Genomic DNA, 12,515 nt, shown 5'->3' with positions numbered 1-12,515 from the left:
TTGAGCACGTAATCTTGGCTTGCACTTCAGGACAGTACTGAGGGAGTGCTGCACTACCTGAGGTAACGTCCTTTGGGTAAGATGTTAAACCAAAGCTGTATCTGTCCTCTGTGGTTGATGTAGTACAGTACTTGAAGGAGAGCAGGGTGATTCTCTCAGTGTCCTGACTGACCCTCAAATGACACCAAAAAAAAAAGACCAGGTAACCTGGGTATTCATCACAATGCTGTTTGTGCAATCTTGCTGTGCTCAAATGATACAACTGTGTCTCAACTTTTTAAAAATAAGTAATTAATTGCCTGTAAAGCACTTAATGACGTCCTGAAGTTGTGAAAGGGGCTATATAAATGCAAGTTCTTCCTTCCTTTATTTGGGTATCTGGGTGCTTTGGTTCACAGAGTCTTAAAGATAGGGATGGGTTTCTATGTGTGTAGTAAGTTGGGAGGCCCAAAGAATCTCAATCCCTTGATGTGGTACTAAACTCCATCTGAAATACTGCAGACTGTAGGCCAGGTTTATCGCTCACTGACTAGGAATGTATGTGATTGCAGGGGATCTGCTTAACGCAATGTACTGATTCCGTTTGACATAAAATCATTAACAAATTGATGAAATCCAAAATCATATCATATGGCAATGAAGGAACTAAAACTATTGTGGGTTACTTGGGTTTGGATTTATAGGTTGTGGGTCAGTCCTTTTAAATAGCTTCCCATTGTTATCATTTTCAATCTAGCTTTGAGCAGAAAGCAGCACTTGTTATACAGAATATAAAATGTAAACATTAATGGGCGAGGGGAGGGTTGTGAAAAACTCAGAAGAGATGATCGTCCTTAAGGTCCTAAAAGTCTAAATGGAACTGCATGCTCATACAACATTATTCATCATGCCTTGGGATGACTCAGGGGATGTTCAAAGGCTGTAGCTGTGCTGATAGTAGGCAGACCTGAGTGTGGTATCTTTCTGATGCCAGCTATAGATCACTGAATGGCACTCTCAACTGTAGACAATAAATTCTCAAAGAAGTGTTCACAACCATTTGAAAGCTGGCAAAGCCCACAATCCAACAAGGTGTAATGGCTATTCATTTCCTGTCAACTCCCGTGCTGCAGATGTTGAGAGTGAATTAAAGTCAGCGTATAGAGGAGGCTGTGATGAGATGTAGCTTTTCAGCTTGTCATTAGACATGCAGTGTGTAATGTAATTTGAGTCCAAGGATTGCCTGAGCCTGAATCCATTTTAGGGAAGTGATACAAGACTGCGGAGAAGAACATCAATCTTCAATATTAAAAGCATTAAATATTAGGGTGCTTAGACCCATTGGTGTAACTTTTTTCTGGCTCTCCCACTTCACTATCAGCAGAAAGTGGTTTGAAATTGTCACCAGTGCATCAGCAACACCACAGAGGCTTGTGATGTTAGTAGAAAACTTGCTTGCACATTCACAAAAAACACTGAGGGCATCAATCTTATTTCACTTTGAATTGTTGAAAACACCCATGAAGGTAACGAGAAAGAATTTTCAAAAAAGAATTCATTACAAATATTGCAAACTCTAGGAAGCCTCACTTGCACAAGACATAATGTACAAAATATTTAAAATAAACCCAAAGGGACCACTTTTAACTTTAAAGACAAACTTTTTCAGGGGAGTGGGTGGGTGGGAGCAATCTGGAACGAACGTCCCGAGAGGGTGGCAGAGGCAGGCTCATTCACAGTATTCAAAAGGGAATTGGATTGTTATCTGAAAAGAAAGAATGTGTAAAGTTATGGGGATAAGGCATGGGAGTGGGGCGAGGTAGAAGGCTCTTTCAGAGAGCCAGTGCAGGATCGATGGGCTGAATGGCCTCCTTGTGCACTGTAAAGAATCTGTGATTCTGTGAATCAGGACCCGTCTCTAAAATGCACCACAGACCATGAGGAGGAAAGAGAATCTATCTGGATGGGGTAGCTACAATTTTAGGCCAGATGGGAGTAATCTCACAATCAGTATGACAGGGCTTAAATCCACTATTTGCTCTCAAGCATTTGGCTTTACAAGAAGGATTTTTATTTTTTGCTCTGCAAGGTGATACAGACTCCTCCAAATTATAATGGCGACCTTCACAATGCAATGTTCTTCAGAATTAAAGCCCAAGAGCGCAGTGATAACCATTTTTGTTCCCTCTCTAAACGATCCCAGCTGTTCGAAGGAATTCTTACATGAGGCATCTGTTGGGAAGTTATTCTGAGTTTTAGTATTTTGAGTAATGTGTTCGATGTGTACATTGGCATCGCCTACTCCTGTTCTCTGCTCCCTTTTGGCATTTGACCCTGAACAAGCACTTGGGGATGGAGAGTGGGATGTGATATGAGAACTGTGACCTCCTGATATTGAGCTTTCAGCTCTACGAGGTTGGCATTGCGACAAATTAAACCAGGAGCTTTTTTTATATCAGAGTCGTCTTCATCTCTTGACAGTGTTATCTCTATGGGAAACTATTGGCTTAAACTGATGCCACACTGACTTGTTGCACACCATGTGCTGCAGTCGCCAGGAAATGAAGGGTTAACCTTGCTGTCAGAAATACACGTGAGAAATCACTGGAGCATTTAAAAAAATGTGTATCTTTTCATTGCCTTTGAACATTTTATTTGGTATGTAGAACTTACAGCACAGAAACAGACCATCCAGCCCAACTGGTCCTTGCCTGTGTTTATTCTTTTTATTTGTACATGAGATTGCCTATCCCTAATTGCCCTTGAGAAGGTGCTGGTGAGCTGCCTTCTTGAATCACTGCAAACTACACAAGCCTCCTTGGATCCCGCTTCATCTCAGTTTATCAGCACAACCTCCTCATCCTTTCTCACCTTGTACTTATCTAGCTTCCCCCTAAATGCATCCATGTTATTCGTCTCAGCTACTTTGTGCGGTAGCAAGATCCACATTCTAACCACCCTGGGTAAATAAGTTCCTCCTGAATTCTCTGATGGATTTATTAGTGACTATCTTCTATTTATGGCCCCTAGTTTTGGTCTCTGTCACTCTATGTCTCTACGTATCCCCATGTCAAACCCTTTCAGCATTTTAAGGACCTCTGGTAAGTCACCCTGTCAGCCTTCTATTTTGTCGAGTGAAGAGACCCAGCCTGCAGATTAGAAAACAATATTGAGGTTGGAGGCGGGTCTGGATGGAGGCTGTTTGGCTGGGTGGAGCAGTTGGAGCTGGGAGTTCACGCGATGAAGTGCCCAGGAATACGCCCAACCAGAGTTGGCAATCCTGCTGTTGATGGGGTTGCAACCTCACAAAAGTGAATCGTGCTGCCAAACAATGCTGTATCGAGACAGCGCGTTAGAAGCATTAGGAGTAGACACTGTCCCTCCACAGCACTGTGTCAGCAGACGGAGTGATTGTGTCCGGATGGCGTTGGCATTGACTGGGCTGCTCAACACTACTGTGGGCAATGCTGGGCACGACTCCCGGCAACTGGGCTGCATTCCCCCTTTTGGAGAGTGGGGCTGGGGTGGGGAGGGGGGTGGGGGAGCTCCATCATGCTGAGGGACTGGGATAAGCGTGGGGAATGGGAGCCCAGTACAGAGACAACTCAGTGAGAATGACATTTAACAACTTACAACCGGTATGCTCAGAGCAAGTAACATATTCAGGCACATCCTGCAAAACTCCAGCACGATAGACAGAAGAAGCGAACAGCTATTGCATAAAGGAGAGCCATACAATGCCCTGAACTATTCATGAATATTAATTTACTGAAAGTTGCAGCATATATAACAAACTGTACAAACAGCAGGATCAGCCCAACACTTGTTAACACCACTGCTTCTGTGTAATCTCTTGGCGATAGGAATTCCTCTGCTCGCTACATGAAGCATCGTCGTAAATGCCTTTGAAAGATGAGTACATCTACAATTCCCCTACACCTCGCAAACAAGTTGTGACCGTGATTTCATAACATCACTGGGGCGTAGTTATAGTGCGGGCTAGCCCTTGAGAGCACCGTTACACGCTTCTCCACTCCTGCCCCAAATATTCATCCAAAACATAAAATTAAGTGACAGACTTACCGAGGAAACAAGCAAAAAGCAGCAGCCTCATCTTCCCCAGATCTCAGTGATGGAGCTGGTTTAACTTGTGAATTAAACTGAACTCTTATTATCTGGATCTCTTCGTTCAAGTTAGATCTTCGCTTGGGTTTAGTTTTTTTTTTGGCAGTTGCTGGATGGCTTTCTAATCAATCCGGCTTTTGTTTTCCCTCTCCTCTCTCTCGCTGTGATCTGTGTGTGTGTGTGTGTGTGTGTGTAAAAGTTCCACCGTTTATGTCTGGTTCACTGATGCTCACAGACCCCAGCCACTGAAATGACAATAGCGTCAGTCCCGCTGAAACAGACCAGCCAGAGAGGAAATCCCAGCCGTCACTGTTCCTTAAAGGGACAGGCACCCTCACTGACACTCCACTCAAAGAACCAGCCACATTTCTGCCTGCAAGAGATGCAGGCGGGGATGGGGGTGGTGGTGGGGGTTGGGGGGTTGCTGGATGTGAGGGAAGAACTTTCTTACCTAGCGAGCGGTAATGACCTGGAACTCACTGCCCAATGAGGGAGGTGGAAGAAGGGACGATGATTGATTTCTAAAGGAAATTGGATAGGCATTTGAGGGAAATGAACTTGTGAGACTACAGGGATAGAGTTGGTGGTGGTGGTGGTGGTGGAGGGGGGGGGGGGGGGTGGGGGGGGGTGGGGGGGATGGGCTGGTGGCGGAAATGGGACTGACTGGATTCCTTAACAGAGAGCTGACATAGACTCGATGGGCCAAATGGTCTCCTTCTGTCTGATTATGACTCTATAGCTCTACAAAAGCAAAATACTGAGGATACTGGACACCTGGAATTAAAAAGAGAAAATGCTGGAAATACACAGCCTGGGGAGATCTCTCTCTCAGATGCTGCCTGGCCTGCCGAGTATTTCCAGCATTTTCTCTTTTTATTTTACATTTTTGCCTGGATATTTTGAAATAACAGCACAAAATTATGTCATTATGAAATGCATTATTATCTTTTTAATAAAATGATTAGATTTTAATGATGATAATACATATGTAAGACAATTGCCATTAATGCCTATGCAGCTGTGGCTCTGTTGGTAGCACTCTCACCTCAGAGTCAAAAGATTGTGGGTTTAAGTCCCACACCAGGTACATAAACATATATACTTATGCGTTTAAACATAACACATGTTATGTTATGAATTTTCCCACCCTGCCAATGACACTTGCAGTGGCTCATCTTCTGACTTGGACTCAGAGGGTGGCTGGTTCTCCAGTTGCGTTCTGAGTGCTGGAGACCTGGGCTGTCCCTGCCTCCGACTGCTGTGGGGATGTGGAAGTGAGGCATTCTCCAATGGGTGAGCTTGAGACTAATCCAGAGCTATGCCCCAACGAGGCGAGTGCCTCTGCGCCGGCGGAGGCTGCTGCTGAGCGCAGTGACGCGCTTCCTCATCCGACGTGGTCTGGGGACTGGGGCTTATTTTGCCCAGCCTTGCGGGCCTCGATCTGCTGACGCCTATAAGAGAGAGAGAGGAGGGTTTTAGTTCATGAGCAGGCAGATTACAAGATTGCATCTCACTCACTATGAGCGACAGGATGTGATGAACTGATGGAGGTGTGATCCATACTAGGCTGCTGCGACAAACCCGTCTCCCCTCCCCCACAGAGCGATCCCTGTCCCCCCTCCCCAGCGAGCTCGGCCCTCCTTGAGCTGCGTGAGGGTCTGTCCTCGACCAGTCTGGGATCTTTCCATCCGTTGTGGGCAAGCTTGCCCTGGATGAAGACAACAAGTTGGCATGTGCTGAGAAGGGATGGAGCAGAGGCTGAGAAAGGTGCATGTCCCCTCTGTGTGGTGGGTCCTCCCCAGAAGGGGCTGAGGCTGGAGTGTGAGCAGCGTTGATAGATGGGATGGTGGTGATGTGAAAGTTTCCATGAGGCAATCAGTATCGATATGTGAACCACTAATGGTTGCTTGAGATCCCTGAAGAGAGCAGCCCTGATGCCATGGTGAGAGTTTAATATTGGAGGGAGTTGAAGGATAACTTATCCTGATGGACCGGATGAGATCATTCACCCTCTTCCTACACTGAATTGCGTTGTGGGTGCGGTGGCCAGCCACACTGACGTCCTCTGTGATGGCCTCCCAGCCTGGGGAGGTAAGGCTGATATGCTTTCTGGAGCTGTCCCTGGGGTAAAGCACAGACTCTTCGGACTCCCTTGTTAGTCAACAATCAATCCAACTTAGCCTTAAAAATATTCATTGGTGCTGCCTACACCACTCTCTGGGGAAGAGAGTTTGAAAGAATCACCGTCCTCTGAGAGAAAAAAAATTCTTCTTAAATGAGCAAACCCTTATTTCTAAACTGTCTCCCTGGTTCTGTTCTCTCCCACAAGGGGAATCATCCTTTCAGCATCCATCCTGTCAAGTCTACTCAGGATCTTATATGTTTCAATTAGATTACCTTTCAATCTTCTAAACTCCAATAAATACATGCCCACCCTGTTCAACCTTTCCTTGTAAGAAAGCGCCCCCACCCCATCCCAGTATCAGTTGAGTGAACCCTCTTTGAACTGCTTTTAATGCATTTATATCTTTTCTTAAATAAGGAGACCAAAACAGTGCATGGTACTATAGATGTGGCCTCACCAATGCCCTGTACAACTGCGGCAAAACATCTGTACTCTTAGATCCTATTCCCCTTGCAATAAATGACAACATTCCATTTGCTTTTCTAATCACTTGCTGTTCCTGCGTACTAACTTTTTGTGATTCATGTACCCTGACACCCAGATCCCTCTGTACCTCAGAGCTCTGCAGTCACTCTTCATTTCAATAATGTGCTGCTTTTCCATCCTTCCTGCCAAAGTGGAAAATTCACGTTTTCCCACATTATACTCCATCTGCTGAATTTTTGCCCATTCACTTAACCTATGTCCCTTTGCAGACTCCTAAGTCCTCTTCACAACTTATTTTCCTAGTTATCTTTGTGTCATCAGCAAATTCAGCAACCATACATTTGGTCCCTTCCCCCAAGTCATTGCTATAACTTGTAATTAGCTGAGGCTCCAGCATTTATTCCTGTGGCACTCCACTTGTCACATCTTGCCAACCTGAAAAAACCCCATTTATCCCTATTCTCTGCTTCCTGTTAGCTAGCCAATCTGCTATCCATGGTAATATGTTACCCCTACACCATGAGCTCTTATTTTGTGTAGTAACCTTTAATGTGACACCTTGTCAAATGCCTTCTGGAAATCTGAGTACAGAACATCCACAGGTCTCCCTTTATCTACGTTGCTTGTTACTTTCTCAAAGAACTCCAATAATTTCCCTTTCACAAAACCTTGTTGACTCTGCTTGATTACCCTGCCATAACCTCCTTAATAATCGATGCCAGCAATTTCTCTACAAAAGATCTAACTGGCCTATAGTTTCTTGCTTTTTGTCTCCTTCCTTTCTTGAATAGAGGAGTTACATTCACTATTTTCCATTATGATGGGACCTTTCCAGAATCTAAGAAATTTTGGAAAATTAAAACCCATGCACCTGCTATCCCAGCAGACACTTCTCTTAAGGCCCTAGGATGAAGTCCATCATGACCAAGAGACTTGTCAGCTTTTAGTTCTGATAATTTTCTCAGTACTCTTTCCCTGGTGATTGGGTTTGTTTTAAGTTCCTTCCTCCCTTTCACCTCCTGATTCATTATTATTTCTGGGATGTTATTTGTACCCCTGACAGAGGCAAAATGTTCAATTTTTCAGCCATTTCCTTTTCTCCATTATTAATTTCCCAGACTCACACCATAGAGGACCAACATTCACTTTATTTACTCTTCTTTTTTAAATACCTGCAGAAACACTATCTGTTTTTATATTTCTAGCTAGCTATCTTTCACACACTAATTTCTCCCTCCTTATTAATCTTTTTGTCATTCTTTGCTATTCTGTATATTCTGTTCAATATTCTGACCCACCACTCATCTTCAAAGAATTATATGCTTTTTCTTTCAATTTGATACTATCTTTAACTTCCTGAGTTTGTCCTTCTCTTAGAATCTTTCTTTCTCACCGAAATGTATGTTTTCTAAGTATTCTGAAATACCTCCTTAAATTTCTGCCACTGCATCTCTACTATCCTTTAACCTAATTTCCCTGTTCACTTTGTCAGCTCTGTCTTCGTGCCCCCACAGTTGCCTTTATTTAAGTTTAAAGCACTAGTCTTAGATCCATTCCTCTCTCCTTCAAACTGAATGTAAAATTCAATCGTACTATGGTCACTACTACCTATGGGTGCCTTCACTATGAGGTCATGAATTAATCCTGTCTCATTGCACATTTTTTATAACACTGTTTTATGACACTCTGCTCAGCGGTTGGTGGTATTTATGCCAGTGAGTGAGGCTGCTAGTGAGGTTGAGACAACCAAAGGCTGGAGTGTCAAACTTTCAAACAAACATTTGACATTAAATATTAGCCCTCATTCTGCGTGTAATTCCTGTTCTTTTCAATTCAAACTACAATTCGGATTTTGTGCTTTCCCTGTACTGTCAGATGTAGTTCAGTGAGTAACACCCTTGTCTTTGAATGAGAACATTTGAGTATTTGAGCCCCACTCCAGAGACTTGAGTGCTAAGGTCTGGGTTGACACTCTAGGGAAACACTGAGAGGTGCTGCCTTTTGGATAAGATGCTAAACCAATGCCTAGTCTGCTTTATCGGTTGGATGTAAAAGATCCCGTGGTACTATTTCAAAGAAGAGCAGAGGATTTATCCCTGGTGCCCTGGCCAATAATCTTCCCTCAACAAACATATTGGAAACAGATTATCTGGTCATTGCTGTTTGTGGGAACTAGCTGTGTGTAAATTGGCTGCTGCATTTCTAACATGGTAACACTTCAAAAGTTGGCTGTGAGGACTTTGGGACACCATGAAGATGTGAAAGACATTGTATATATTATAATATGAGAAAAGTCTTTCTTTTCTCTGGTTTAGTTTTATCCAAATGTTCTTTGCTACTTTTGCGAGATTGCCATTTTGATGGGGAAAGTCAAATCACTCATCACCAGAAGGAAATGTGGGAATTTGCCATTTTCTTTATAATAATAGATGAGGCAGCTTATACGATTTGAACTATCCTCACAAATTTCACGCGACGAAGCTGTTTAAATCGTGTATTACACTGGGGAGCTTGGTCAGGGTTTTCTGGTCAGTGACGATGGAACAGCATTAGTTATTCATTACACCTACATTCGCTGAGAGAATTGTTAATGTGCTTTCTAACTGCAGGTTACAGTTATTAAGAATCCAAGCAGTGCAGTGTCCTCTAAAGGGATCTGGGATCTGTGAGAACAGGGAAAGGAATGTGAGCCTCCTAACCCAATCAGATAAAAGACACCTAGAATAATTTATTGAACGTTAAATACTGCATTAAAAGGAAAATAAAGAGAGGATAATAAAGGTAAGGTTAAAAGAGAGAGAGGGAGAAATAAAAGCCAGAAAGAGAGAGAAAAATAAATACTTTTTATCCTTTTTAAGAACTCTTCAACAATAATTGAAATCTGAAGGAATGTGACTCCATGTTTATAAAAGTTAATTTTCAGTGCCAGAGAGGCTGTTTGACAGTAATTAAGACTTAAATCACTCTGTTAAAATTTGACTTACACTTGAATGGACAAGCCCTAACTTTTTTGTGTGTTTAATGGGTATCAAATGGGTAAGCACTCCAAAGTCACACCCTTCTCTATGTTTGAATTCTGGGTATCTCTCTTGGCAGGGTACCTGTGTAGTGAAGCTTCTGGAGGAGCAAGGCACCTTGGACAGCAGCTTCCTGATTTCCATGTTTAACTGTGCAAATGTGGAAATTAGAGGTCTCTGTCTGACTTACTCTTTAATAATGGTGATCGCTGATAATCTTGCTATTATTTCAATGGCAAAATCTGCAGCATGGCGGTGACTAGAGACTATGAAAAGAAATTGCAAAGGACATCAGAGCTAACAGTATAAGTTTTTTTTTATCAATATATTCAGCAAACAGGAATTGTCAAAGGGGAATGTGGACTCATTAAAGACAGATGGAGTTGGGATGATAATGGATAGCAAGAAAATAGCAAATGAGGGCAATGTATTCATTTTCAGATTGGAGGATAAGGTGCAAGGGAAACTAAAAATAAGTCAAAAAGAGGAACTTGCTGGACATAATAAAAGTTAAAAAAAAGATAGTGGAGAAAATAGTGATACTTAAATTAGGCAAATCTCCATCCTAGTTTCCATCTTAGGGTGTTAAAAGAACAGGATGAGGGAATTGCGGATACATCAGTAATAATTTCCCACAGCCCTCTAGATTCAGAAATTGTGCCTTTGAATTTGAAAAATGCAAATGTCACTCCAAAATTTCACAAGGAAGGGAGAAAGAAACCAGGCAATCGCAGCCCTGTCAGTTTAACATCAATTGTGGGAAGTTAATGCAATCTACCATCAGGGACAGAGTGACTGAACACATGGGCATGTATGAGCTGACTAAGCCAATTCATTGATAATCTGGCCAACCATATTACTTTGAATGCTCTACTCCTGTTCCTGAGGACAAAACTTTCTGATCTGAACTGAGGAGGCAGCAAATGGTGCCTATACTGACGGTGGGTGTGTGTCAGAGATATATGGACACAATACAAGTTACATTGCCTCCACAAGTGTGTGGCTAACTCCTTCAAAAAAAAACAAATTGAAATGCAGAGACCTGAGAAGTGGGTGGGGTGGGCGACCTTGGGTTTGTTTAGTTTCTTTACTTTGGTACAAAGCTGTATGCTTCATTTCATTTGATCCCTGGAGGCGGTACAGTGAAGGTTCACTAGATTGGTTTCTGGGATGAGACAGTTTTCCTATGATGAGAGGTTGAGTAAATTGGGTCTATACCTGTTCGGGGTTTTGAAAATGCAATCTTACTAAGTGTACCGCCTAGCTCACCATAGTCATGTGAATCTGTCTTTTGGAAAGCTGATTGTAGGCTACCATTTCTAACTAGTTCGATAAAGCCTCTCATTGAAGCAGACACTGGTGAAGACTATGTCTTTATACATGAAACATGGTGTCAGGAAGTGAAGAAAAAATAGATTTTTGAACCCTGGAAATTGTGCAGAGAAGGCATTGAGAACCCAGGAACACTGGTTCAAATCTGCAAAAAAGCTGCTGAAGAAAGGGCCAAAACAAAAGCTGCGAGTAACATCCTGGCTGCAGAGAAGACATGGCTAAAAAAGGCACACAGAAAAGTTCAAATCTGCAGAAAGCTACTAAAAATTGTACAAAGGAATAGCATTGAGCTACAGAAAAAGAACAAAGGAAACACAGACAAAGGCTGCAAGAAAATTACTGAGTAAGTAAAATGGCTGTAGTAAATTTTCTAGTCCCATCTCCCAGTTGAATTGAGAAGCGATGCATGGAAAAACTGGCAGTTTTTCCACTTGCAAAGGCAAAACTACAAGATTGCAACGGATTTAATTAATAAGCAAGAGCTGGTATGAGTAGCTACACTTCTAACACTGCTGGGGAGGGACTACAAATTGTATTCCACACTAAATCTATCCGATAAACAAAGGAAACAGATGACAGAGATTTTGAATGCCCCGAATGCATATTTTGAAGCCTGCGTGAATATTACTTATGAACGCTATGTATCCAACACTAGAGCTCAGAGTGAAAATGAGACCATTGAATGTTACATGATGGCAGTAATACAGCTTTCAGACCTTGTGAATTTGGAAAGCTAAAAGATGATCTGGTTAAGAATATATCAGTCTTAGGTTTGAGCGACCGCTTGGTGAGAGCAAGTCTGCTGAAGGATGACAAACTGATACTAAAGAAAGTGATAGACATGTGTCAAAATGTGGAAGTTGTGAAATGTCAGCTGGAGCATATGTGTGGCAGAGCAGATCAGGAGATACGTCATGTTAAGAGACAGTCCAAGCCGAAAGAGCAGAGCAATTGCAGACACAGGGCAGGATGCAAATACTGCAGAGGACAGCATGCACAGAGAAAGAAGGATTGTCAAGCATGGGGAAAGCAGTGTTTTAACAGCAAGAAGCAGAATCATTTTGCACACAAGTGTTTGCCAGAAAAAAACAAAACACGCCTATACAGATGGCCACGGAGAGATATCAGCAGATGAGCCTGGTGAACAACTATATACCATACAACAGGTTGGTTCAGTCAAGTCTATAGGCAACAAATGATTTGTGGCTGTTACCACGATGACTGCAGAGAAAGAGTATCAGGTAAACAAGGAATGCCAAATGGACACTTCACAGATCTGTGTGAAATGGCTCAACATGGCAATCTGAAAATGTAGTCCTCAAAACTGGGATTCAGGCTTTATGACGGTGCAGTACCCATACTGAAAGGACAAATTATGCTGACAACTCAATGCAATGGCAAGAAGGTAGATGTGGAGTTCCAGGTCATAGATGGGACACAACAGCCACTCA

The 12,515-nt window shown here is 42.7% G+C and overlaps 1 protein-coding gene across 3 annotated transcripts in view; it reads right to left on the bottom strand.

The window, feature by feature from the left end:
- Positions 1-4,374, bottom strand: part of podxl (podocalyxin-like) — a 162,874-nt gene extending 158,500 nt beyond the window's left edge. For 2 of the 3 annotated variants that reach the window (XM_041202742.1, XM_041202743.1), the window contains exon 1: positions 4,063-4,361. In XM_041202742.1, the coding sequence (XP_041058676.1) occupies positions 4,063-4,093 (31 nt within the window). In that variant the 5' untranslated portion in view covers positions 4,094-4,361. Of the gene's footprint in view, positions 1-4,062 lie in introns of all 3 variants that reach the window. The other variant, XM_041202741.1, reaches the window with a different exon arrangement.
- Between the last annotated feature and the right edge of the window lie 8,141 nt (positions 4,375-12,515).

The sequence above is a fragment of the Carcharodon carcharias genome, chromosome 13 (genome assembly GCF_017639515.1).
Source record: "Carcharodon carcharias isolate sCarCar2 chromosome 13, sCarCar2.pri, whole genome shotgun sequence".
NCBI lineage: Eukaryota > Metazoa > Chordata > Chondrichthyes > Lamniformes > Lamnidae > Carcharodon > Carcharodon carcharias.
This window is presented reverse-complemented; position numbering and strand designations above follow the sequence as displayed.